At 49.8% G+C, this 26,402-nt stretch overlaps 7 protein-coding genes across 7 annotated transcripts; 4 read left to right on the top strand and 3 right to left on the bottom strand.

Annotated features, from left to right (window-relative positions):
- Positions 1-4,263: 4,263 nt before the first annotated feature.
- Z518_08130 (uncharacterized protein) lies at positions 4,264-7,495 on the bottom strand (the record flags this gene model as incomplete). The annotated part of the gene is made up of 2 exons (XM_013413873.1): positions 4,264-7,171; positions 7,218-7,495. The coding sequence occupies 2 exons, from the start codon at positions 7,493-7,495 to the stop codon at positions 4,264-4,266; spliced, it is 3,186 nt and encodes a 1,061-aa protein (XP_013269327.1).
- A 654-nt stretch (positions 7,496-8,149) lies between these two features.
- Positions 8,150-9,807, bottom strand: Z518_08129 (chaperone DnaJ; the record flags this gene model as incomplete). The annotated part of the gene is made up of 2 exons (XM_013413872.1): positions 8,150-8,345; positions 8,393-9,807. 2 exons carry the CDS (start codon positions 9,805-9,807, stop codon positions 8,150-8,152), a joined length of 1,611 nt encoding a protein of 536 aa, XP_013269326.1.
- A 465-nt stretch (positions 9,808-10,272) lies between these two features.
- Positions 10,273-13,600, top strand: Z518_08128 (ATP-dependent protease La; the record flags this gene model as incomplete). The annotated part of the gene is made up of 2 exons (XM_013413871.1): positions 10,273-13,389; positions 13,445-13,600. 2 exons carry the CDS (start codon positions 10,273-10,275, stop codon positions 13,598-13,600), a joined length of 3,273 nt encoding a protein of 1,090 aa, XP_013269325.1.
- A 381-nt stretch (positions 13,601-13,981) lies between these two features.
- On the bottom strand, positions 13,982-15,406 carry Z518_08127 (uncharacterized protein; the record flags this gene model as incomplete). Its single annotated transcript, XM_013413870.1, has 1 exon — positions 13,982-15,406. One exon carries the CDS (start codon positions 15,404-15,406, stop codon positions 13,982-13,984), a length of 1,425 nt encoding a protein of 474 aa, XP_013269324.1.
- A 399-nt stretch (positions 15,407-15,805) lies between these two features.
- Positions 15,806-17,026, top strand: Z518_08126 (uncharacterized protein; the record flags this gene model as incomplete). Its single annotated transcript, XM_013413869.1, has 1 exon — positions 15,806-17,026. One exon carries the CDS (start codon positions 15,806-15,808, stop codon positions 17,024-17,026), a length of 1,221 nt encoding a protein of 406 aa, XP_013269323.1.
- Positions 17,027-18,163: 1,137 nt separating this feature from the next.
- Positions 18,164-20,154, top strand: Z518_08125 (purine permease; the record flags this gene model as incomplete). The annotated part of the gene is made up of 3 exons (XM_013413868.1): positions 18,164-19,053; positions 19,153-19,293; positions 19,347-20,154. 3 exons carry the CDS (start codon positions 18,164-18,166, stop codon positions 20,152-20,154), a joined length of 1,839 nt encoding a protein of 612 aa, XP_013269322.1.
- Positions 20,155-22,021: 1,867 nt separating this feature from the next.
- Z518_08124 (uncharacterized protein) lies at positions 22,022-22,948 on the top strand (the record flags this gene model as incomplete). The annotated part of the gene is made up of 1 exon (XM_013413867.1): positions 22,022-22,948. The coding sequence occupies one exon, from the start codon at positions 22,022-22,024 to the stop codon at positions 22,946-22,948; it is 927 nt and encodes a 308-aa protein (XP_013269321.1).
- Positions 22,949-26,402: the final 3,454 nt, after the last annotated feature.

The raw sequence follows: 26,402 nt of genomic DNA, 5'->3' as shown, positions 1-26,402 counted from the left end.
ACGATGGTATCAAAGTCAGGCAAACGGGGCGCTCCTAGCAAAGGGCAGCCAATCCCACGTTTACATGTGTAATTTCAGATTAACAAACTCGTTGTCTTACGAATATCATTGGGTTCGTAACAACGCGGAATGCGGATTGCCCTTCCTTGTCAGCCTCCAGTTTTGTTTGCATGCACTCCATTTTTTTTTTTTCCCCCCAACACCCCCCTGATCTTACGACGATGATTTCACCTAATTACGCAGTAGTCAACAAGTATCCTGACCTTGTTTTGCTTGCTGGGCACCCGGACAAATTGATTCGTCCCTGCTACTCCGCCGGCTCCGGAATATGGAAAGCTGAGTCATTGTGCATCCGGGCGGCATTAATGAGTGAAGCATCAATCACACAATGAATGATCCGAACTCCCGGACTCACTGGGGGGGACTCGAAACTCTGAGATGTTGGGGGCAAGATTGTCAGATACTCCGAGGGCGAAAAACAGAGGGATGGGGCGAAGTCACTGTACAGGTGATTTGCAAGGCAGAAGGAGGGTGGTCCCGGTGCCAACCCTTAATTCTTCGGATGCGGAGGACTAACTACGCAAACGCAGGATGGGGTAGAGTCAGGGCTCAGGAGACACCTCCTTGTTGTCCGACACCTTATCAGCCCGTGTAACCCGGGTCCCCCACACTACGCCAGAATTGACTGGCCAAGGACATTGTCAAAAGTTGAAGGCAGCGCTGACCTACAGCAGCAAAATGGTTTTGTCGTGCACTGCTGACTCCCTTTATCCATTGACCCAATTTGGTCTTATCCCCCAGATGACACCATCTGCCCACCGCATCAAAAACATGCCGGGGGAATCGCGGAGTCCCCAGTTCGGGTCGCTCGCAAGATACACCAACCCATGCGGAGTGAGAACTTACGAGCCTTTCCGTCGCCCAAGGTACAATCCTGATGATGGTATCCGCACAATAATGATCACAGATTAGCGCCCCTTCGCTGACAGCCCGAGGCCAAAAACTCAAGCCTTCCAATTTTATTGATCATCTCAGCTGGCTAGTGGACCTATGGAGCAGAAAAGAATGAATTAGAACATCCTGAGCTTGCTCCTCCACGACATCATCCCCGAGCAGATTAAGGCATGGGCCGAGGGTACATCCTCGCTCGGCTTTCAAACTCTGGCTGCACCAATAATGCCGGTGCTCTTTCTTCCTGTGGAGAGGGCTGAGTACAACTTACTGATTACATTGTCGAATACGGATCAGATGACGGAAGACGGTTTCCTCTTGGACTCGATTCAGATTCCTCCGGCAACATGTACTACGAATTGTTGTTCCGGTTACTACTCTGTCAATCTCTCTCCAAGCCTTATCCACCGACCAGTGTCATGTCTGAGGGCCTCTTTAGCTTCTCATCGATCGGTATACTTCTACATCAGTAATCGCATGGGTGCCTCCCCAGACTCCGAAGGCTTCTCAGGCCTCCGAGACGAGTTAGTTTGTTGGCCCGTCGGCTCTCAACAAACTTCATGACAGGTCTCAGCGCAATCTCCTTCCACACAGACACTGAAGGATCCTCGGGTTCGCCGGCCCAAGAAAAAAAAATTCCACACGGACCGACCAGCAATGAAAATTCTTTCCAGTATCTTAACCCTGACACGAGTTGTCAATCTTGTTGCATATCTTTCAATCCTCTGCAACGCACTTCAGAGAACATCTTACTTCCCCATTCTCCACCAAATCTAAAGCATGGGTCGACCACTTCTATTCGCCCAAGATGGCTCGTATTTCATGCAAGTGCAGGGGACCCCACACGGGAATCATTGGAGACAAAAAGATCCTTAGGGTCAAGACCGAACCACTGAGCATGCCAATATGTGGATATCGTTCGATGCTTTTTGCGGGGAAAGGAAGCCGAGCCGATCATTCAAACAAAAAAAAAAGTCACTCATGGAAGTATCATGTATGCTAAAGTCTCAAGAGGCTTGTGTCCCACTTAAGTCCTGCCCTTCTTGCGAGATAAAGTCGTCCATCAAACGCATGCTGCGTTGAGTATCCCCTTGTTGAAGTTAAATTACACACGTTTCTGGGTATACTTTTTATCTGCGTGCTCTACTTCCAGACGCAAGAAGAGTTAGGCATTGATCAGCACGCCTTTGAGTACCAGGAAATTCTTACCTGTCGACATGACAACACGCTACATCACGCTTTGCGGGGAATTCAACCATACACGAAGAGGCCGAGACCCGAGCCAGGCATTCAACCGCAAACTATTCATCCAGTGAGATCAAGATCACCGGCCAACAAGTACGGATCCGAATGGTCACCCCGAATTTCAGCATTGGACTGACTACACACACAGCCTACTCTTCACATGCTTGACACCGTTCATATCCTTACAGCTTTCCGTCGTCTTGATGAATACGAGGCTCTGATGGTGACTAAGAGCATGCTATTTCGGAGGCAACCATCAATCAATCATGCGTTGGTCAATATCTACCCACCCCCACGATAGACGACTGGTGTAATCAACTTCCTTGCTCTTAAGGCCATTTGAATGACGGCGTCAGAGCTGTGGCTTGCATGAGATATGGCGGTCAGCGATGCCCGCGCGAATCAAATCCCGGCCTTTCAGATTTCCATTACTGCTGCAGTTTGCGTCAGCAGATGTGATGGGGCCAGTCTCTCTTGCTATGCAGACTCGCTCGGCAGAACTCTTGTTGGAAAGAGGAGACAGCGAGAAATTCAAAAGGTTTGACTCTCGTTGAGCAGAAGAGCTGTCTCATTTGGCCAAATCCAGCTTCCTTTCACAAGGTGGGTTTGTATCCAAGAATTCCAATTTTCCCACGCTCAACGATATTTATGATTTATCGGCGGGCGTATGTCGGGATCGACAGATACCTCCCGAGGCTGAAATGGATAAGGTTTCGGGTTCTTTCCCTCTCCTCATCCAATGTGGCGCCCATTTTTCTTGAGGACCCTAGACAAACTGGGAAGATTACGACCATCCTCACCACGAAGTCGAAGGATTCCTCCTCATCAGAGGTAGAGTTTAGATCATAAACGTCTCGAGGTACCGACAGTTGTCATCATCCGATAGGCAAACGTTCCTGGTCACACCATTTACCTCGCAGCCTAATTTCTCAACTGCCACATCAAGCTTGTCATAAGAGGATCCTATATCCGCTCCTCCTGATTCGAAAAGGGGTATTTCTTCTCGGCCAAATGCCAGACGCCAAAACTGTCAATCATGTGAGTTCGGTGCTTCTCGAAACTCTGCCACGCTTGTCTCAATGATCTCCAAGACTTTCAATCTCCTATGTAGAGTTCAAGTTCTACCCCAGACCCAAAAAGGGACATATCCCCATCGTGCAGGGCGGAAGTCCCATGCCAGCGAGTGGGACGGACAAGGGATCTGGATTCTACTCCAATGAATGCGATTTTATTTCTCATCTTGATGTCAATATAGTGGGTCCATTGGCGACGCCTTGCGTCACTCCTTGTCTTTGGCAACAGCATCAGGCAAATACAAGGACCCCACAGCTTTTGAATACAAGACAAGACAAACAAAGGACCAAAGGAACTCTATTGACAAGTCATACCGCATCGCCATCCTCCAGGCGTCTGCTTGATACCAGCCTCCTATCCACGTCTCGGATCACGCTGTTCTGAAACGACATCTAATTCTCGACAGCAGCATCTTCGAGATGCGATCTATTATAGGCAAGAAGAAGTAAGGGGTTTGTTGCTCCCGGTATATCTGAATTGGTGACTACCCTGGTTACTTAATTGGAGCCCCTAGTCAAGGTACATTGTTCACGAGCTAGCGAGAAACCCCTGGAGGCCCCAGCCTGATCTGATCTGATCGAACTGAGTTATTGTCCGACGCCACGCCATCTGTGGAAGAGGGAAAAAAAAAAAAAAAAAAAAAGGCTGGAAAAGCATGGATCAATACACGAATCCAATACATCCACACGCCAAGTCAGTCACTTCGATCTCTCTACACCATGTGGGATATGCCATATTCGAACGTGGGACAAGGCTTGCTGTCCGACGCTTTATTTATTCCATGTTTAATATGCAGCATATGTCTCTCATAAAATGCCATGCATTTATTCATTGATTCGATTGATTTAGTTGCTGTGTTCACTGCATATACGTCTCGGCATATATCATATCATGTCTCGTTTCTCTATCATACGGGAACATCTTACTGACTTCGCCGGGCTTGCGACCCGATCACTCCCTTCCCCCCCCCCCTACTCGCCAGATCACGACATTTCATTTCCAAGCACTTAATCCTGCCCAAGGATCTTGCTCCTGTCCTCCACTTGCCCCTGCACTCTGTCCTTGTCCTTGCTGCTGCTGCTGAGGTTGTTGATGCGCATATCGATTTGGTGGAGTGTAATTCGCATACCCACCTGGTCCACTGGCCCAGACACCAGAGGGATTTGGGGGATATTGCGTCGTGGAGCCTCCACCGGGGGGACCAGGTGGGGGTGGGGGAGGAACATAGTTCTGGGGCATGTTATATGGTGACGGCTGAGAAGGCGGCATTTGTGGATGTGGTGATGGTGACTGGTATGGTATGGGAGGTCCTGTTTGTGGATAGGTGTATTGCGGGTATTGATGAGTGGGCGTGGCGAAGTTCATTGGCTGTAAGGGTGTGAGAGATTGAGGTAGTGGCTGATGAGATTGGGGTTGTTGAGAGTAGTAGGTGTTCATTGGCCCTGGAGGAGACGTGACAGGGGAAAACCCGTAGTGTTGCTGGTTTCCCGGCTGTTGATTTGAGGAGGTGACTGATCTTTCAGGATATGCCATGGGATTATAACCCAAGGAAAGAGGTGCGGCGGCCCCTTGAGCAAACGGATGTTGAGAATCAATTGGTGATGGATTTGTGGGTTGAGCAGGCGGCTGAGGTAAATTGGAATATCCATTGGGAATAACCGGCGCTGGTGAATGACGAGGCGGTATGGTGAAACGAGGATCGGCGTTCGTTGTAGGATATGACGGTGAAGCAGGTGCTGGAGATCTGGACGTGTTCATTGGCGGGAGAGGTGGAAGAGCAGGAGGTTCAGTTTGCGAAGGAGATGCTGATTTGGGTTCCATTGACAGGCGATTCATCAATTCCTGCATTCGTTTCTGTTCGGCGGCCGCTTGGCCATCTGCAGAGCTGTTCTTGGTTTGTTCGATTTGATGAAGAAGTTGAGCCCCTTCGGCTCTTCGATTGCTGACAAAGGATTCCACGTTCTTCTCTAGACTGTCCACACTCTCCTTCATCTCATTATAGAAGCCCTGCGCTCGCATGAGACCTTGTATCAGATCCTCGTGGGCATGGAACGTTCTCCGGTATTTGTTCAGTACAATATTCTTACTCTTCTGCATTGCATCGTACTTCTGTTGGTCTGCACGAACCCTCTTGTCTTGCAACAGGTCTCCGTATGTCTTTGTCAGTTCCTTGAGTAATGACGATTGTTTGTGGACGGTTGAAATTAGCCGATTTTGATGGGAGCGGAATTTCTCGAGTTCGGCCTGGAAAAGTTGATTTTCCTGGTTCGCGATCGCTTTCTTGTTCAAGATGAGGACATTCGATATATCGTCGGTGTGAACTTTTTCCTTCAGATCTTTGAGAACTTGCATTCGCTCTCGTTTGACGAGGTTTAGTTTTCGCAACAATTCCTCAATCTTTGCGATCTGATCTGCAACAGACAAGCCACCCTCACCATAATCCTCATCGAGAAGCGTGCCTTCGTCTGCACTTTTAGTCTTGCTTTTGGATCCAGATCCAGCCTTGATCAAGGCCTGTTGATAGAACACGTCGACCTCGCCCTGTCCAGCAGCATTTCTCATTTCTTCAAAATCTCCTTCGTACTCTCGTGCCGTAGCAAAAAGTTGAGAGTCGCTCGTTGCAGCTTCGTCCACTGTCTCTCGGTAGCTTTTGATATCGGCCCTCAAGGTTGAAGTCAATCTGGAACTGGGCTGTTGGGTCCAGTCCGCTCCATATTTAGATCTCATCTTCTCACACACGCTCTCCTCCATGTCAAGTTGTTTCGTACTCTTGGCCAAACTGTCCAGCACGGCTTGCTTGTCCTTTTGGAGCTGTTCGAATGCGCTGTTGAAAGGTTGATGATTGGTGAGTTCCTGGCACCATCCCTCAAAATCTTTGTCCACATCCATTTCTTGGTCCAGACCGCCTTTCAAAACGTTGAGACTATTGGGTAATTTTAGATAATCAAGACTTGCCGCCATTTCGCCATTTGCTTGCTCCACCTTCTCGGCTTCTGATCGGATCAACTTGGCCTTTTCTTCATCATACATGCTCGCTGACTCGGTTACTGACATCGGAACAATCTTCTGGAAGATATCAGGTCCTATGATCCTTTGTATATCTTGCCCCTGATAAAGTTCGGAGAGTGGAATGGGTTTGGCCGCGGGTACCTTGGCGACAGGCGACAATGACGCTTCTGCCGGTACCGTCTGATGATAGATGAAATCATTGTCTTTCACGAACGAGGCCAACTTCTCCTGTACGGTCTCGAGTTGCCTCCGCGTTATGGCCTGCATTGTTGATGCAGTGTCGGACCCCAGATTTGATAGAGTGGAGAGAGAGGCGGGAAATGATTTCGCATACGAGTAGGCCTGCTTGCTCGACCTCTCCGCCAGCTGTAACCTTGCAATCGCGGAACCATGGAGGTTGGTTTCGTCCTCTGTTAAGGCTTGATAATATTCGGCGAGCGAAGACATATAAAGGGTCTTGATTTGGATCAATTTTCCCCAACTTGGATCGAAAACACCTCGGGCGTGGTCAGACTCAAAACCCTCTTTCGCTTGGCTGAATAGAAACTGCGCCTGTGCGGCGAGCTTTGCTAGTAGTGCTGGCTTCTTCCCATCCCGGACTTGTTTCTCCAGGAATATCTCTTGCGCTTGTCCCAGGACAATGTTGATTAAAATTTTGACGGTTTCTCGATTTAGGTCGGTCGATGGCGCGTGGAGGAAATTGTCATTAATATAAGTGAACATGCCCGCGGATGCTTGGAAGGAGTGGTAGGCGGTCTTGAGGTCTTTGTCTTCGGCCCGATTCTGGGCGGCTGCATGGCATGACAATACTGCGGCAATGTTGAAAATAACTGATGCTTTCTCGAACGCCAGGCTATGTTGGCTTGTCGAAGTCTTCAGGAATGCGTCAAACCTGGCTCATGTCAGCCCCCGATTCAATCCGATTCATTACCTCTTACCAGGTGAATGTAATTTTGACATGCTGCTCATCCACCGGGAATCGCAGGTCCAAAAGTTCGAGCTGTCCATAGTATCTGTAGAGCAAGTCTCTTCCACTCGCCGAATCCGAACCAGCTCCCCTCATGTCCGAACGCAGTTTACTGAGGGTGGAGCATTCCTCAGAGTACTTCTCGGGGTCATCGCCGTAGGTATCTCGAATGTAATTCTTAATTGGATTTATCCAGTCGACATCGGTTGTCTGCTTCAGGGGACAACTCAACATCGAAGCTTGCACCATGATTACGATCACTGCGAGCCGGCTGGAGCGTCGTTCATCGTAGTATCAGATTCTTTGGGTTTTGGATCGGTATCCCGAGTGCGCTAGGCACGAGTGGTGGTGTTGGATGAGGTGGTGGAAGAATTGGGCGCCTACGATTACACGCCATACCGTAATAATCAGCCTCGTGTGGTATGGTGGTCCATATAACACGTACACGCAAGTATGTCATACCTCCGTTCTCTTGTTCGCGCCAACGCGCTTCCGGAGTTGGGCAGATTGCTAACCGTCCATGGAATGGTATCACAAGGTGTCGCTGTGCGAAACACAAAGCTCAGGAGATAATCATGGGCTTGTCGAGTTCTAGGATGGTGGCCGCCTTGATAGCACGATCATACGGCACACAGATGAAAATCAGAGGCGTGCTGTAGTCTGCACCAATTATCGAGTTGCTTCTATCAGTTGGTATTGTACAGGGGAGTTGGGTATTTCATCCACTCCGAATGTCAATACTGAACATTTTTTCAAAGTCCAACCAAGGGACGTGACAACTCCGGAGGTCACAGAAGAAGCCATCCCGGACCCAGAAGTTGCGATAGTAAATCCATTTATCGCCGTCGCTATGAAGAACACACTGAGGAGAAAAGAGTTGAAATTTTGTCGAGAACATCGAGCTCACCCAGAGCCCGACGCTTTCTTCGGTTCATCCTCGTCCTTCGATTCCGTACCACACTCCTTTTCGTCCTGCTCCGGTTCTAAGTTGTCGTGCTGATGAGTGAGTTTATGCCAGGTTGATTTAAGAAATCCTTCATTCTTGTGATCCGCAGCTTTATTGGAGGGTTTGGACGGTGTGCTGTCGGTAGTAGAGTCACTGCGGAATGTGTAAGCACCATACGTTTGGACAATGAATCCACTTACTGCTTGTACTGGTTGAGGTTCATCGTTCGCTTCGCCGTCTTATCGTTCATTTCATCAGCGAGCATCTCGAGGATTGTTCTTTGGCTGGCAGTCAAATATTTGGGCATGTTGACCTTGAATTCCACTTTCAGGTCACCAGTCGCGGGGCCCCGTCCACCCAGACGCTTCATCCCCATCCCTCCCAGAGTGACCCTGTCGCCAGTGCCAGTACCGGTTGCGACTTTGACCTTAACTTCTCCATCAAGTGTGGGTACTTGGACTTCACCACCCAGCAGTGCAGTTGTTAGAGGTATTGAAGCCGTATACAGCACGTCAGACCCATTCCGACTGAATCTCGCATCTGGGGCGACCCGGATGAAAACGTAAAGATCTCCCCGTTGCGATCGCACTCTGGGATTCTCTGCCACGCCAGTGGGAGGAGCATCACCTTCCCCTGATACACGTAGCCTCATGCCATCTTCGACCCCGCCGGGAATATCGACTTGAACCGTCTTCCGTTGTCGAACGACGCCATTCCCATCACAAGTGTGGCATTCCGATCCTCTGGGAATCACCACTCCAGTTCCTCCACAGTTGGAACACGTCGACGACATTTGGAAACCCTGTTGCATGACATGGATTCTCGTTCCCGTGCCGTTGCACCTTTTGCATTGTTGTCTTTGCGACCCTGGCTTTAGCCCATTCCCTTTGCAAGTCCCACATTGAACAAGAGGCGTAATGGTGATATGTTTCGTTACGCCTTTGGCAGCATCCATGAAGGAGATGTTCGTCTGAACTTCGATGTTCTCCCCGACTAGTATTTCCTCTTGAAAGGGAGAGCCGCCTCGCCGACCACGACGGCCTCCGGTAAAAGCACCAAACAAATCTTCAAAATTAAATTCTGCTCCAAAGCCCCCACCAAACCCGGCGAAAGGATTCCCACCACCTGCTCCGGCAAAAGGATTTCCGCCTGCGGCGCCTGGATCGAACCCTGCGCCTTGATCAAAGGCAGCAGCACCGAACTGATCATAAGCAGCCTTTTTCTGGGGGTCATTCAATAATTCATAAGCTGCTTGCGCATCGGTAAACTTCTCCTTCGCACTGGGATCCTTGTTTGTATCTGGGTGATATTTCTTCGCAAGAGTGTAGTAAGCTTTCTTAATTTCGGATGCGCTGGCATTTTTACCGACGCCTAAGGTTGCATAGGGATCTTTCGTCGCTTGAGAGGAAGATGTTGCGGAGAAAAGTCGTGCTTGATTGGAGGGACAATTCGAGGACGACGACGAAGCAGATCGAGGAAACGGTCTCTTGGGAACGGCGAAATCGTACAGTTTCCTTGTTTGAGCCTTGCGAGTGAAATTCTGGCAATGTCGATGGCATTGTACTGATGTTCTAATCAAGCGAGGAGCCCAAACGGAGCCCATCGAGGGAGACATCGGGAAAAATTCAGATCGCGTTATAGGTACATGAAGTCGAAGGGCGCATATAATAGGTGAAGACGCTGCCGGAGGGAGAGATACAGATGTGAAGACACGGGTATGCCGAACACACTCGAATGGGGTTGATACAAAAGAACTGGTTCAAAGATGCTGCCAACTCGGAAAGTTCGAGGTTCTTTGAAGTTCTGGCAAAAATTCAACTCCGCTCGTAAAGCTCGCCGCACCTTCCTTTCTTGATCAGTCTATCAGGAAGTCTCGATAGACTGTATATACGCATGTGAGGAAGTCTACCTGCATAACAAACAGAATTCAGACATTCATCCTCCCCCTTAGTCCTTATTCATTCTCCTATCCTCGTCCACTCTCCTCTGTGGATCTTTCCCTCTCCATCTGCCAGACCACACTGTAGTTCTGTCTCAATTTCCTCCCTCACGCCACCATCCAATCAGCGCCTCGGCGAGCATGCTTCGCGGTCAAAGGTTAGCATGGAGGACTGCTCTCCGAAACAGTCCCAGTCATATATGTAGGGATTGCAGGCGACAGCTGCTCCAGAGAAGTGGTTTGACCTTTCCCATCGACGCTCGACAACCTAAATCCATCACATCAATTGCGACTCGACAAGGATTACAAATACGTCAATTCTCTTCCCATCCAGTCCGCCGGAAAGACAAACCGCCTGAAGATGACTCCTCACCTCGATCAGAGGGATCGGATGCGAAGGCAAAGAAAGTCGAGAACGAGTTAGACGAAGCACCTCGAACCGAAGAAGTGGCCGAATCCAAAAATCCCCCTTCCGAACACCAGCCTATACCCCAATCATCGAGCGACGGCAAAACTACCGCAGCGGGAAATGGAGGCGACTCATCACCTGGATCTGCACAAAGCTCAGGAGGAGGCGGCGAGAGCACCAGGCGTGGTCGACGAAGTACACAAATTTCCAAACCCACCGTTCCAGAAACATATCCACAAGTCATGGCCATCCCCATTGCCAAACGCCCTCTTTTCCCAGGGTTTTACAAGGCGATAACGATCCGGGATCCCAACGTGGTAGCGGCAATAACTGAAATGATGAAAAGAGGCCAGCCGTATGTCGGCGCGTTTTTGTTCAAGGATGAAGCTGCGGATAAAGATATCATCGAGAAAATGGACGATGTCCACGAAGTCGGAGTGTTTGCACAAATAACAAGCGCGTTCCCCGTACATGGTGACGAACACAGCCTGACCGCCGTGCTCTATCCACATCGTCGAATTAAAATGTCCGCTCTGGTGCCTCCATCGACTCCTGGAGAACAGGGCCCATCGGTTGTGGAAGTGCAGCCTACCAAAGAGGCCAAATCAAAGTCTGATGGTACCGCGGAGAACAAGGGCGATGTGGTTGCCAGTTTCGAGGAACAGAACAAAGACCAGCCTGCCCAGTTAAGTGTGTATGAGCCCACTGCATTCCTTCGCAGATTTCCGGTCTCGTTGGTCAATGTGGAGAACTTGGCAGAAGTTGCTCATGACAAAAAGAGTGATGTGATCAAGGCTTTGACTTCGGAGATCGTCAACGTGTTCAAAGAGGTGGCAAGTCTCAACCAGCTCTTCAGAGATCAGATTTCTGATTTCAGCGTGTCTCAATCCGCTGGAAATGTCATTGAGGAGCCGGCGAAACTCGCAGACTTTGCTGCAGCCGTTTCGGCCGGTGAAATTGATGAATTGCAAGATATTCTCCAGACGATGAACATTGAAGAGAGATTGCACAAGGCTCTCGTCGTCCTCAAGAAGGAATTGATGAATGCCAAACTTCAATCTAAGATCTCCAAAGATGTTGAAAGCAAGATTCAAAAACGACAGAGAGAATACTGGCTCATGGAACAAATGAAAGGTATCCGTCGAGAATTGGGCATTGAATCTGACGGCAAGGACAAGCTGGTGGAGAAGTTCCGAGAAAAGGCTCAAAAGCTGGCGATGCCTGAAGCCGTCAAGAAAGTATTTGAAGAGGAGCTCAACAAGTTGGCACATCTTGAACCCGCTGCGTCCGAGTTTAATGTAACGCGGAATTATCTGGATTGGATCACGCAGATCCCGTGGGGTCGACGAAGTGCCGAGAACTTTGGTATCAAGAACGCCATGACGGTACTGGACGAAGATCACTATGGCTTGAAAGATGTCAAGGATCGAATCCTCGAATTCATTGCCGTCGGTAAGCTTCGTGGGACGGTGGAGGGCAAGATCTTGTGTTTTGTCGGTCCTCCAGGTGTGGGAAAGACCTCGATTGGTAAATCAATTGCTCGAGCATTGAACCGACAATACTACCGCTTCAGTGTCGGTGGTCTGACCGACGTTGCTGAGATTAAAGGTCATCGTCGAACTTATGTCGGCGCCCTCCCCGGCAGAATCATCCAAGCCCTGAAGAAATGCCAGACAGAAAACCCTCTAATTCTCATTGATGAAGTCGATAAGATTGGCCGGGGACATCAAGGAGACCCAGCATCTGCTCTTCTCGAACTACTCGATCCAGAGCAAAATTCGAGCTTCTTGGACCACTACATGGATGTCCCTGTCGACCTTTCCAAAGTCCTCTTCGTCTGTACAGCAAACATGACCGACACCATCCCCCGTCCTCTGCTTGACCGTATGGAGATGATTGAACTGAGTGGTTACGTCGCCGACGAGAAGAAAGCCATTGCAGACCGCTACCTGGCGCCCCAGGCGAAAGAACTTTCGGGTCTAAAAGATGTGGACGTCAAGCTGGACGAGTCAGCTATCGAGGAGCTGATCAACAAATATTGCCGGGAATCTGGTGTCCGGAATCTCAAAAAGCAGATCGAAAAGGTTTACCGCAAATCAGCATTGAAAATCATCCAAGATCTGGGTGAAGAAGCCCTTCCCGAGGCTGAAGCACTGACCGAAGAAGGCAAAGCGGCAATGGAAGAGAGCGAGAGAGACGAGTCGGACGTCAAAGACACTCCGGAGTCCATTGAGAAAGAAACAACCGAGAATCCACGCATTGCTCTTAAAGTCCCTGATTCCGTCCACATCACGATATCGAAAGACAGTCTCAAAGATTATGTCGGCCCACCGATCTTCACATCCGACCGTCTTTACGAGACCACACCGCCTGGAGTTGCAATGGGACTCGCCTGGACAAGCATGGGCGGAGCGGCACTTTACGTTGAGTCCATTCTGGAGTCAGCTCTGTCTCCTTCTAGCAGGCCTAGCCTGGAGCGTACTGGGAACTTGCAACCTGTAATGAAAGAATCTACGTCGATCGCCTACTCGTTCGCCAAACATGTCATGGCCACCCGATTTCCGGAAAACCGCTTCTTCGACCACGCGAGAATCCATCTGCACTGCCCGGAAGGCGCCGTCCAAAAAGATGGGCCGTCCGCGGGCATCACGATGGCCACGTCTCTGCTAAGTCTGGCCATGGGAAAGCAGGTCGACCCGGCCCTTGCCATGACGGGTGAACTGACTGTCACTGGAAAGGTGCTGAGGATCGGCGGGTTGAGAGAAAAGACTGTCGCAGCCAGACGGGCAGGGTGTTCGAATATTCTGTTCCCAAGGGATAACTGGGGAGATTGGTGCGAATTGCCTGACGTAAGTCGACCCGATCGATCTGTTGTGAAAGACTCTATACTAACAATCGTGGCAGAATATCAAAGAAGGCATCCAAGGCCATGCCGTTGACTGGTACAGCGACGTCTTTGACATCGTATTCCCCGACGTAGATCCTGATGAGGTGAATCCTCTCTGGAAAGACGCGCTCAAGAAATCGGATGAGAAAAAGAATGACGATGACGATGATTGAGTTTGATGCGTTGATCATATCTCACCTGAAAGGCGATATTGTCGGCTATGCGATCTGAAGCATTTTCAGCATATGTGGCGCATGGGTGGGTAAATCAGACGGATGATATGTGCAGACCTTGTGTTAACAGTATCTGCCGATGAAAAATCGATAGACTGGATTAGAGGTGGAATACATCAGTCGCTCAAGTCGAGTTATCTTGTGTTTGTCAGATATATTAGAATCTCCACTTTGCCGGAACGGCTATAGGACAAGATGAAACGAGGCTATTACTGCATAGCATTGCACTGTATAGCAGAGCTTAGAGCTTTGCATGGACTCAAGCCATGTTGTTGCAAAAACTCTTGCGCGGATAGCGTATCAACGTTCTGCTTTAATCAATCAGGGTAGTCTCGCGCCATCGCCGTCGTCATCTGCATCTTTGCCTCTGTATTCCGTTTCCCTTTCCTCCTCTCCGTCGGACGATGATAACTGCAGTGGTACTGCATCCTCAGAACCTCTGATACTCGCGTATCGATAGCTGCGCAACAGAACCATTTCATGGGTGTCGAGAATCATTTCGTCATGTCCTTCAGAGGCCCCTCTTTCTCGAGCACCTAGTTTTGGAAGCTGTGGCTCGTCAATATCTGAGCGTGGATCGTCGCCATCGTCACCATCGTCATCCTCGTCCTCGCTTTCGGCTATCTCAACCGCTTTGCGCTTCTTGGATTTTGAGTGTTGTGGTAGCTCCACAGGGAGCAAGGGGAGGTCGCTGTCAACTGGAGCGAGCCCTTGTGATCCGTTGGATTCGTCTGCTGGTTCATGGTTGCTGGTTGAGTTGTCCAGGCTGAGTTGGTGCAGTCCACCAGTCGAGATGACGAAGGGTACAGGCGTGGTGTAGACATTCTTGCGGGCTAATCTTTGTACTTCGGCGTATCTCAGGCCCCCCCCCCCTCGCTTAGATATTTCAGCCTCATGTTCATCATCTGCAAAGTCGCGGTAAAGCATGATCCTCGTATGCACGGTCGTATCCCAGGATTGACTTGCTAATGCGGATTTCAGAGTCGCCTTTTGACCGTTCTTTAAACTCATCGTGGAATTTGTCAGCACCAGGATGGCCACGCTCCTAAGTACTGCCATCTTCGACATGGCGGCCGCGAGGGTCTCTATAATTTGATACCTTCTTCTGGCGATTTTCTTTTCCAATTTCTCCTTGACAGCTGCTGGGATACCGGGTTTCATGGTCCCAGGACTCCTGGAAAAGGATCCGAGGAGCAAGTTAGACAAGTCGTCGACGACCATTAGGCACGTCTTGGAAGACGGAAGAGATGGTGATGGATGTAAAAATAGGGTCAGAAGCCTTGGTAGCGTGTGTGCCTGAAGGTAGACGAACTTCTCCTCGAGGAGCGACTCAATATCGTACGGACGGGATGAGGATGAAGGTGGATGGTCATTATCTGAGGAAGTACGGTCCTCCATTATTTCTTGAAGTCTTTTTTCTATAAGTGGGGAGCCAGTATTGACCCACAGGACGTGAGATTCGGGGTTGTGAGAGTGAAGGGCATTGCTAGTGACCTGAAGGGCAAAGGTGGTCTTCCCGACTCCTGGAGGACCAAAAACCTCGGTCACACAGCCTCTTGGTATCCCGGGTGTGGCTAGGGAGGGTCCATTCGGCAGAAATATTCTGTCCAGCGCCGGGAGACTTGAAGGAATAGCTTTGGTCTTGGTTGAGGCATTCTGAAGGGCTTCAGTACCGGAGACAGTAGGCAGACGGTGTTGAGAAGGCGAAGTGGAGAAATTGTGGACATCTGCACCTTGGTCCTCCATCGTTTCTCTGAGAGAGGCTTCCCGTAGGCATATTGAAATCAGTTGCAAGGGGAAACTTTTCCGTCTGAATGGTGAAATCGCGATGAAGGAACTTCATACCAAGGTGATTGCTTCGAAAGAGGAGGGGGGAAAAAAGGGCCGACCAAGCCGAGGATCATTGAGATCCGTCAGACTGATAGTTCTGAGGCGCGTAGCACACCTTGTTCATGCTCGAGAGGGACACAGGGAGCTCTATAGGCTGGTATAGAAGGAAGACGTTAGTAGTGAGGATGACAACTTTTTTCGAAGAAAGCAACGTTTCAAATGACGGTCATTTTTCCCTACGACAGGTCGAGGCCACCATTACGAATTCCCGCTCGTGCTCGTCACGGTCTGTACCTTGTGCTGGGAATCACCACCATGGATCAAATTGCTACTCTCTTCCCTCCTATTCTCCTGGCAGTCACGCTCATATGCGTGCAAGAAGCATGGAGAATGCGCGACTCAATCCAGGGATACAAGCAGGTGGCATTACGGGGAACGTCTAACATGACTGACGAATACGACGACAAAAGCTCCACTTCTCAGGATGGTTCTGTACAGCCCAAGTGGAAGGTCAAGGCCTTATTCATTCATCCTATCAAGTCTTGCGCTGGAGTTGAATTGGACACCGCCGATATTGACGGCGCCGGCTTCACCTGGGACCGAAAATTTGCTTTCGCAGAGTTAACCAAGCCGCAAACTCGTCCAGATGCTTCTGAGACCGGGAAGACGCCAAAATGGACTTTTAGGACACAGCGCACGCCAGGATTTGAGAGGCTTGCTCTTGTCAGGCCAGAAATTTGGCTTCCGGACGATTCAAAAAAGGCTACCGCCAAGGACCAGGGACGTATGGTTGTGAGATATCCTCATATTCCCTCGGGTCCCCTCGCTGCTCTCCTCCGACTTCTGATTTGGCTTGGATTCATGTCTCAAGAGAGGTCGTTCCGAGTACCACTGGTTCCTCCAAAAGACCATAAATATCCCATGGAGCAAGTCATTATCTGGAAGGACAGTCCTACTTGGCTTAACTATGGTATCCACGTGCCGGATGATTTCCGCATTTACCTAGGGGCCACCAACCCCCTCACCCTCTTCAGAGTTGATCCCAACTCTTATCGAGAGGTGTACAGATGTGCACCTCGAAAGGAAGAACTGGGATACCAGTCAGTGGTAGGATTTGCGGATGCTTATCCGGTGCATCTGTTGAATATTGCATCGGTCCGCGATGTGGCCGGCAGAGTTAAAAGGGACATTCCTCGTTTCTCAGCCAGACGATTCCGATCCAATATCCTGATTACTGGGCCTGGAGCATACAACGAAGACGACTGGAAAAGGATCAAGATCGGCAATCACTACTTTTTCTGTGCGTGTCATACTGTCCGATGCAGGCTACCTAATGTCGATCCTGATACTGCCGAAAGACATCCAGCTGAGCCAGACAAAACTCTGAAGTCGTTCAGATGCATAGACCGTGGTGATCCACTGAATGCATGCCTGGGACTTCAGTTGGTGCCGGCAGAATCCAGCACGTTCCAAATTCAAGTGGGAGACGAGATCCAAGTCTTGGAAAGAGGCGAACACCATTACATCAAACAGTGACTAATCAACAGACCGAGGTCGAGTTTGAGACCTACGATCAAAGTCTAACTTACCAAAGAACTTCGCTTTTTCTGCACCCGACCGAAGGCTGGCACATTTCCAATGCCTGATATTCGCTTGCGAGACCCGCTCAACATAATCGGAATGCGGAATTACCCGGCGCTTGAAATCGTCCAACACCGTGTTAGATAACCTAGCGAGGCTTTGTGAAACCATGGAATTTGGCACGGTGGAAGTTTTAGGCGAACCTCAACTGACTCGCGAGGCGGTAGATGCACTTTTACCCAGCAAGCTGGAACACACAGCCGACGGTGGGGGTCAAGACGATGACTGAATGCTCGAGATATCAATGACGGCTGAATTCTCGAGCGGGGTGACGGCCGTTTTGAACCTTGAAGTTTCAAAGCTTCGTGCCAATACCAATTGGCTGGCTTATCTCGCCGGTGACGGAGCCTGCAAGATATCGACTTGGCGGAGAGCGCACGACCTGAATTTTTGCGTAACAACAGGCGACGGTCCAATCAAATGATGGATCATCTATCGATGAGGCTGCCCCGGCTTCATCTTCTCCGACCGCAATCAACACTTTCTAACCTCATCGCTTGTTCAAGGCTTTTCGATTCCATAGAGGCGTCCTCTACGCGCGCGATCAGGTACCAAGAAACTTTGGCCAGCTCCATAAGTGCTTCCACCCCACCGAAGCTTATGTGCATTGTACAGTGTCCACGGCGCCCTCTTCAACGCCCGGCCCAGGATCCTCGAGATGTTAAGGACTCAAGGTGGAAAGGATAGGCCGGTTCGGGAGCTTGACCGAATCGATTCAAACTACTTTGGGTAGGATACGAGAAGCCCTTTGGATCACTACATAAGCTGCTTGTTGCTCTCATTGTGGAGTGAACCTTGAGCTGGAGCTTTCTTGCATTGCAGTAAGTTGATCCATTCCCCTTTTTTACACCCAAAGCCCCTTTATCGTGGAATTTCCGATCGAGTTCGTGATCGATAACCCAAGAAAGGTTGCTCTTCCCTCTGAGGCTCTGACGTCGTGGAATCCATACAGAACCGGGGACCGGCGGCCTCTTCAGCTACAGTTTGATACACTATTTACGTCGGTGAAGCCAGCAGAGATTGTCAACCAGCATGGAGCCGGATCGCATTGGCCCCGATACCACTCCCAAACGTCCGTTCAAAGACAGGGTCGTTGATGTTCCTCGCCGTATCATCAAAGGTCTGACGACGAGGGAGGGACTCATTGGAGACTACGACTATGCCTTCCTTTTCACCCCGAATCTTCCCTTCATGAAGAGGTCCCGCCAATCGGCACCTTTCTTTGGCCTGAATGACAAGATGCCCATCTTCCTCGCCCTGCTCCTTGGATTTCAACACGCCTTGTCCATGTTGGCGGGTCTAATCACTCCACCGATCATTCTCTCTGGTACGGGCGGGGCCAACTTGGATGCGGAGACTTCCCAATATCTTGTCTCTACTTCACTGATCGTTTGCGGGATTTTGTCTGCGGTCCAAATCACCCGCTTCCACATCTACAAGACACCGTACTACATCGGCACAGGTTTGATATCCGTGGTGGGCACCTCATTTGCGACCATACCCGTTTCGTTAGGCGGTCTGTCCCAGATGTATGATTCAGGATTCTGCCCGAGTGATTCCGACGGTAATAGACTGGCGTGCCCCCAGGGATACGGCGCCATTTTGGGCACAGCATGCATCTGCTCTCTATTGGAAATCGGTTTGTCATTCGCCCCGGCCAAAGCTCTGAAGAGAGTCTTCCCTCCCCTTGTGACTGGGCCGACCGTCGTTCTCATCGGTGTCAATCTAATTGGCACTGGGTTTGAGAATTGGGCCGGAGGTTCCGGAACATGCAGATCTCGTCCGGAGACGGGATTGTTCCAGAACTGCCCGTCAAACTCGGCACCACATCCGTTGCCATGGGGCTCGGCCGAATTTGTCGGCTTGGGATTCAGCGTTTTTGCGACCATAATTCTTTGCGAACGATTTGGTAGCCCTATCATGTAAGCCTCACCACGAAGAAGAGCTCGACACCATCGAATCAAGCGACTTACCACGATGCCTTGCATGAATGCTTGTTCAAGACTGATCCTTTCCCCCAGGAAATCCTGTGCCGTTGTTGTCGGCCTACTCGTTGGATGTATTATCGCCGCAGCCACCAACTATTTCGATGACTCGGGTATCCAAAGTGCGAAAGCAGCGTCGTTCATTTGGGTTGAGACATTTCCCCTGTCGCTATACGGGTAAGCATACGAGAGACACCGGCCTCCCGTGATTGCATTGCTAATTCTCCCAGGCCGATGGTATTACCCTTCTTAGCGGTGTTCTTGGTCTTGATGATGGAGGCCATTGGGGACATCACGGCCAGTTGCGACGTGTCACGGCTCGAAGTTGAGGGCCCTATCTTTGAGTCTCGTATTCAAGGTGGTGTCCTCGCGGACGGTCTCAACGGCATGTTTGCATGTCTCTGCACCATAACCCCGGTATCAACATTTGCCCAGAACAATGGAGTCATTGCTCTCACTCGCTGTGCCAATAGAAAGGCCGGCTATTGCTGTTGCTTCTTCCTCCTCATCATGGGTATCTTTTCCAAGTTTGCAGCAGCCCTGGTGGCTATTCCATCTGCGGTGCTTGGAGGTATGACAACATTCCTGTTTTCGGCCGTTGCTATTTCGGGAATCCGAATTATTTCGACCGTGCCGTTCACCAGACGGAACCGATTTATTCTGACCGCAGCCATGTCTGTTGGATTCGGCGCAACCTTGGTGCCTGATTGGTTCGCCTATGTGTTCACGTACGAAGGAGACAATTCCGCCCTGAGGGGACTGATGAACGCTGTCGAACTGGTCATGGAAACCGGCTTTGCTGTTACCGCCTTCCTCTCACTCTTCCTGAATCTGATTCTCAGAGAAGAGGATGAGGACGAAACGGTCGATGTCACAGCAAACACAGTCGATGAGAAAGATGACGAGGAGGAATGGGAACGGATCAGACGTCCCAGCCAGTTGAGAGCCATGCGGAAGAGTGAGGAGAAGGTCAGGTCGAGCGCCGATGTCGAATCGAATGCCGCGGTGACTACGATGCCCCCCATCAAGGATGAATGATTTCTTGGAAACTAACAGGCTGATACAACACAAGGATATCCGGCAGTACGTACATGGTTGTAACAATGGAATAGGAAAATGAAAGTGACCTGTTTGCCTCGAGATATCCTCGTCAAATGCTCCAGTACTATCGATCCGACCACAGCTCAAATAGGTCCCACACTTAACACGAATGCTCAGAATCCTCTTGACCAATCAATGTCTACTTTATCACGATTTTCTTCCCCCGGACCAACTCTACTTTCCCGAGCAGGGAGCCATCAGAGGGACGACCGGTTAGCCATCAGCAATTTTTATTGGCTCGTCGGTGAATCACGTGCACTCCCAAACATGTGACCGCTCGTTGAAGCCTTCGAGGTTTGGTGCTGCGAATCTCCTCCCCCATCTATTTGGCACTGTGCTCAGGGCATGATCTTATCTCGCCTGTCGCCCATGATACTCATTAACTTCTCGCAGTCCCGCTTCAACAAGCAACGGTGATGAGGCTGAGGGCCGGCGCAAGCGATTCCCCATCCGATCCATGATGAACACAACAAAAACGGTCTGCTTCAAAGAACGAATCATTTGCGGTCAAACACTCGAACCATATGATGAACTTGACTGTAGCTAGACGCAAGATATGGGATGAGATTCCAGGGCACATCAGGACTAATAGTCCACTGTGGCATCATATTGTCAATCTGGGCAGAAGAAACCAAGCATAGACGCATATTCAGTATGTTTGGTGGTCACAACACGCTGTCAACTGCTTCGCCTCGATGACTTTTCTCTGCCGTACTGGTGGAGCTCAATGGTTGGATATATTTTGTATATACGTAAACCGTGAACAAGGCTGCTTACCAATCCTGCTGGGGAAATCACACTCGCCGAAGCCCACAGTTTGATCGACGACAAGAAAATACACGCGTCTCCATCGTCACCATTTCAGCGTCCTTTAAGCGAGCGAATCCCCTAGGGTTATGCCATGGGATGGAGTTTTCGTGATCATTTTGGTATCAACAGTACATGCGCGCCTCCATGTCTTAGAATCTGCCTTGCTCATTCATCGACGAGGGAATAAACAATGGAATCCATTATATCTTACATGCGCTTCGTAATGATCGACCTGCAACAATATCCGCCTTGCAGATCAGGTGCTCAGTCAACCACTTGGCTTAACATCAATATCCCATCAAATATGATCACTATTAAATCCAAGCCATTTAGTTTTCGTGGAGAACCACTTGGCAAGACGCACTGGGAAGGTTTCGCCTGCGCAATGTCGGAGTTGGCTGAACGTCGCTGACCGGAAAGGGGCGACTGGGATGGAAAAGGACGCGGATGCAGACGCGGAGGCCGTTGTCAGACCAGACATGGACACCTCTCGAGTCTTGGGCGTCCTCTGTCCATTGAGCTGCTCAGCTTTTAGCTTCCTTGGGCCTCATCACTGACCAACTGACACCATTGGATTCCCTGTCCCGCGGCGCTACTACCGCTACCACTTACAGTCCCTCCAAAACATGTCTTCGTCGCTGAACTAAATCCAGGACCAAAACCTACACCATCTCAACCTCTCCTCTTCTCATCAGGTCATCCACTTCCTTCTCTCACTCTCGTTCAGATGCCGACTGCACAGACATGAATAACAACGCGAGTTCAGCGTTGTCTCGGACTCATCCCGCCTTTCCTTCTCTCTCCTCTGATCCTCGTCAAAGGTCCTCCTCTCCACCTTCCTAAGGACTGTTAGATGCGCTCGAGTCCTGCCATGGTCGATTACCGTTTCGACGGGTAAACCTCACTCGAGTTCAATGCAACAAGCATCGCGTTCTCTGTATTTTCCTCTGCGATAACAGCTCCAATTTCCGGGCCCTGCAATCATCTTGCAGTCATGCCATTATGTTTCGGAGGAAACGACACCGAGCCGAAAGATGAATACGACCAACTTCCCTTTGGGCTTCGATGGCGCATGCACTTTGGCAAGAAAGAAACTGATCTAGATTCTGGTGAAACAATCATGCGCCTGAGCAATAATAGAATACTCAAAACTCACGGTGCCAATACCGAGTATCAGGCCTTGAAGCTCATCGATCGGCATACCTCGGTACCGTCGTACAAAGTCCTGGCGGTGTACAACAGACCAGAAGGGAAGCTGGTGGAATATGAAGCTTATCCAGGAAAACCTTTACAACAAGTCTGGCCTGGCATGTCGGCGCATCAGAAGAACAAGATCATTGCCGATCTGGGTCGCTTTGTGGACCAGCTGAGAAAAATGCAACCACCGAAACACTGTGTAATAGGCGATGCAACCCTCGGGGCCGCAATGGATCACAGATTTGGTTCCTGCAAAATAGGACCTTTCTTTTCTATTGAAGCGTTTCAGGAATTCGAAAGAAGAGGGCATTCCGTTGATCATTTTCCCGAGAAAGAAATTCAACAAGTTCACGCTCCGAAGAAGCCATATCAACTCAAATTTACTCACGCAAGTCTTTGTCCCAAAAACATCCTTGTGGATGATGCTGGAAGAGTGTGTGCCTTGATAGGTTGGGAATCCGCGGGATGGTATCCGGAGTATTGGGAATACACTCAAATGTGTCATTTGACACCAAAGACTATGGGAGATTGGCTAGATGCCATGACCAAGGTTATTCCTCGATACGATCAAGAACTAGCATGCGAGGAAGCTCTACGTGCGAGATATACGAGCTCGATATATGATACTCCCAGGAGTGTTCGAGCTCCAAGTCCTTCACCAAGTGAATTACGCGCAGAACAACAAGAAATTGACGACAAGAATACTGAAGATACCAGTGGATAAAATATTTGGCAGCGCGAGGAGGCTGGATGATGAGGAAGCTCTATCTGAACAATCAAACCTGCATGAGACATGAAAGCAAAGTACTCGTACAGGACACCAATTGCTGGAATCTCCCCCCCACCTTCTCCTTTCGTCAATATGAGCAATTCAGCGACGGTGAGATTATTGACTCGCGATTTCCACATCTAGCAACTTTTTGTCGAAGGGGGATGGACCCAATTCCATGCCAAGCGGCAAGGCCTGGCCCGTGACAAATCGAAAGGGCAGCACATGCTACCCGTCCTTCGAGTATCGCAGATAATCCTCCAAGACCACAACGCTGTCGCTTATAGAGCGGGATCAGTAGATCTTCTCGGGCGGCGCGCGACGCGGCAAACCGAACAAGAAGTCGAACATCAGATTAAGCTTTGCAAGTCAATTCGACTTGGAAATGGAAAGGAAAGGGTCCGTGAAATCGAATGAACAAAAACTAGCAAGCCGGTGAGATAGACCCGAGAGAGGGGATAGATAGAACAAGGAGCAGCAAAAAAGGGCTCCGAAAGACGAGGCGGCGAAAGCAAAGAGAGTCGGAACTAGTCAGAGTGCCGAAGTCTCATTTCTTCACTTTAGGGTTCAAGGTACTGGTTGCGAGCAACCAAACGACTAAGCAAGCACGTTGAACCGCAATATTCGATACACACGACCTGCATAGCAATGGAGTCATAGGATGACGAGGGATTCAGGACCTGCAGCAGGGGTTGGAGTTGGAAACAGGAGAAGGATAGAATAAGAATCGGACTCCGGCGCTATGCGCTAGATACGAAACCGTCCAGAGCTATTAAATTACCAGTAAATGTCTAATAGAATTTTACCTCTCCGTCTGTCTTGGACACCCGCCTGCCTTCCATGTGCCGCTGGTTTGCGCTCTTCTGTCCTGCCCTATCTTGTTCATCTACAACTCTCGCCATGTTCTTCCCCTTGGTAGAAGGAGATGTCCGAACTTCCTGGTGGAGGGGTGGGCGGAATTAAGATCAGGCTATAGCTGTAATTCCTGAACTTTGCTCTAACTGTGGACTCGTGCTGCTGTTGTTGGGACTGGTGCGGGTGGAGGTGCAGGCACCGGTGTCAGTGCTGGGGGTTCAATCTCTGAGTTCGGATTGATGGTTGATGTTCTGCCGGAGTCAGGATGGGTCATGTGGTGACGATAAAGGCTTTGTATAGTATAAACATAATCGCAGATAACGTTCCCGGGGATCTTCGTTGAGGCTCCGGTGCCGGCAATAACAGCTGGAATTCCGCCCGAATTCGCAGGAAAGGCTTGCGGAGCCGTCAAATCTGAGGCATTTGTTGGGCTCAGGTCTTTCAGAATAGTTTTGCGGATGGAAAGTGGCGCGTTCGAAAATTTCCATCTCAATTCAAAGTCCAGAAGATGCTCCTGATGATATGGCTCGCAAGGTATTCACGGGGGGAAGAGTGTGGGGCGTAGTTTCATGCGCTGAAGATCCGGCACTTCTGCCCTATGGTTGAAAGATACTACTGTCAGAGCTTAATCGAAGTCCTCTCTGCTTGTAGTTCTCGTGAGACATGATTCCAAACTCCGTCGGCCGATGATTCACCTAGCCATCTCGTCATGGGGTTTCCTCGCGCGTCGAGTTCCAATTGGTTCCGGTAGAGAATTTGGAATTGATATTGATATTGAGGATTTCGTCGGCCGCCGGTACTGCCGCTTTTCACGCTAACGGTGCTGGATGGTGGACGGGAGGGTTTGTGTGACGCTGAGAAGGGGTTGTGGTTGGCAGAGGAGGATGAGTTGGACGACGCGGGTGGCATTATTGTTTGATTTCTTGCCGTCCTTAAAATTGAATATCTGGCGCTACGTTGGGCAAGTGTTGATTCTCTCTTCCGTATTAATCTAATTGTTCTTGTATGAGTTTCAAACTTTTCGTTTTGTGTTCGCGAGCCTCTGGGACAGCTATCGTTGTATTTTTGCGTCGAATTCAGGCGCGCTTCCAATGATGACGATTAGTGCGAAGAATTGTTCCCCAAGAAGACGAGGTCCGTAAGGCACCGCAATTCGTATTTCGACCAAAATGTAAAATTGTTGGATGGCTTTACTATCGGCGGCGGTTTGTTCGCTCTCGAATCCTAATCCTCATCCGCATCCTAGGTAGAAGAAATTCCTAACAGGAAGACGGAATTTGTGGGTTCGCAACATCCTTATTAAGTCTTATTCCATCATTCGGCGCGTCGCCTGGCCGGCATCTTTGTCAACGGCCAAAGTCATTCTTACCTGTGACAACTAGGTTGGCAGCTAACAAAGATTCCATGCACGGAAGGGTCTTTGAACAACAATGCGGAAATGGAGTCACCCACTTTTGATGTTTTCAAGGAAATAGTGTACCTCGGGAGGCATGGAAGTTATTTTGGCATGTCAATTATTTATTTTTGCTTCTTTCTCTTTTACTTTGCTTCGACAAAAGTCCCAGGACCCAACGGAAGAGCATGTGGTTATTTTGTAAAGGTTTGTGGTTCCAGGCCCGCCTCATTTTGGGATCCGTCAGTGCTGAGGATGGAGATGTTGAGAATAACACGTAAACGGAATGGGAATTGGTAAGCCGTTGGAGCCTGCCTGAGGCTTCAAAATCTCTAAAAATTGATTTGATTCCTCAAGATTCAGTTCTGGGCCAAGATCTGTAGAGAATTTTGGGGGAACCTTTTGTTGCTCGAACGATCCACAGTGCAGAGAACCTAATCCTTCTAGGGTTCGGGACACTGGGGCGAGGCAGATTTAGTAGTTTTTGTCGTCACGGCCCAGACGGCAAGTGGAGAGGGAATTTTTGTTCTGAGCTTTGCGTACTTGGGAAAGCAAATGAAGTGTGCGGAGGGTGCAGAGCGAGATGGATTTGTGTCTTCTCAGTGGAGGGGAACTACCCGCCCAAGCTTGATCGATAAGTGGTCAGCATACCCCAACCCCCTAGTCAAGCTAATGGGTAGCCAGTCCGAAAAAGCCCAACTGACAAGGCCAAGTTGGGAAGCATAATCATCGTGAACAAAGGTTCACCTGGTATCTCTGTCATCGTCAAGAGATGTGTGAGGAGAGTCCCAACAATTAACGGGGACACGCTGCCTCTAAATCATAGTCTGAAGCGAGAAGCCTGTGAATGGCTGCTGCAAAGATTTTCAGAATTTTGGCCCCCCCCCTTTCATTTTCTTTTTCACTGCAACCTTCCAACTAGCCTAAGGACGAGGAGGAAAAGAAAAAGAAAAACTGAAGTTTTTGGTTGATGTTGCACCCGATCTGGAGGAGGAAAAGGACTTTGGGGGAACTTTAGGACGAAAGGTCGAGGAGCCTGATGCTCCGTCGATCGGCGGCAGTGCTGCCTAAGTTCTCAGGCACAGGATGCAGGTATAGCGCCGGGGTTCGAGGAAAAAGTTTCAGTCCGTAAGGAAGAAAATTGCCACTCAGATGGAACTT

This window comes from Rhinocladiella mackenziei (genome assembly GCF_000835555.1).
Source record: "Rhinocladiella mackenziei CBS 650.93 unplaced genomic scaffold supercont1.6, whole genome shotgun sequence".
NCBI classification, from domain to species: Eukaryota; Fungi; Ascomycota; class Eurotiomycetes; order Chaetothyriales; family Herpotrichiellaceae; genus Rhinocladiella; species Rhinocladiella mackenziei.
This window is presented reverse-complemented; position numbering and strand designations above follow the sequence as displayed.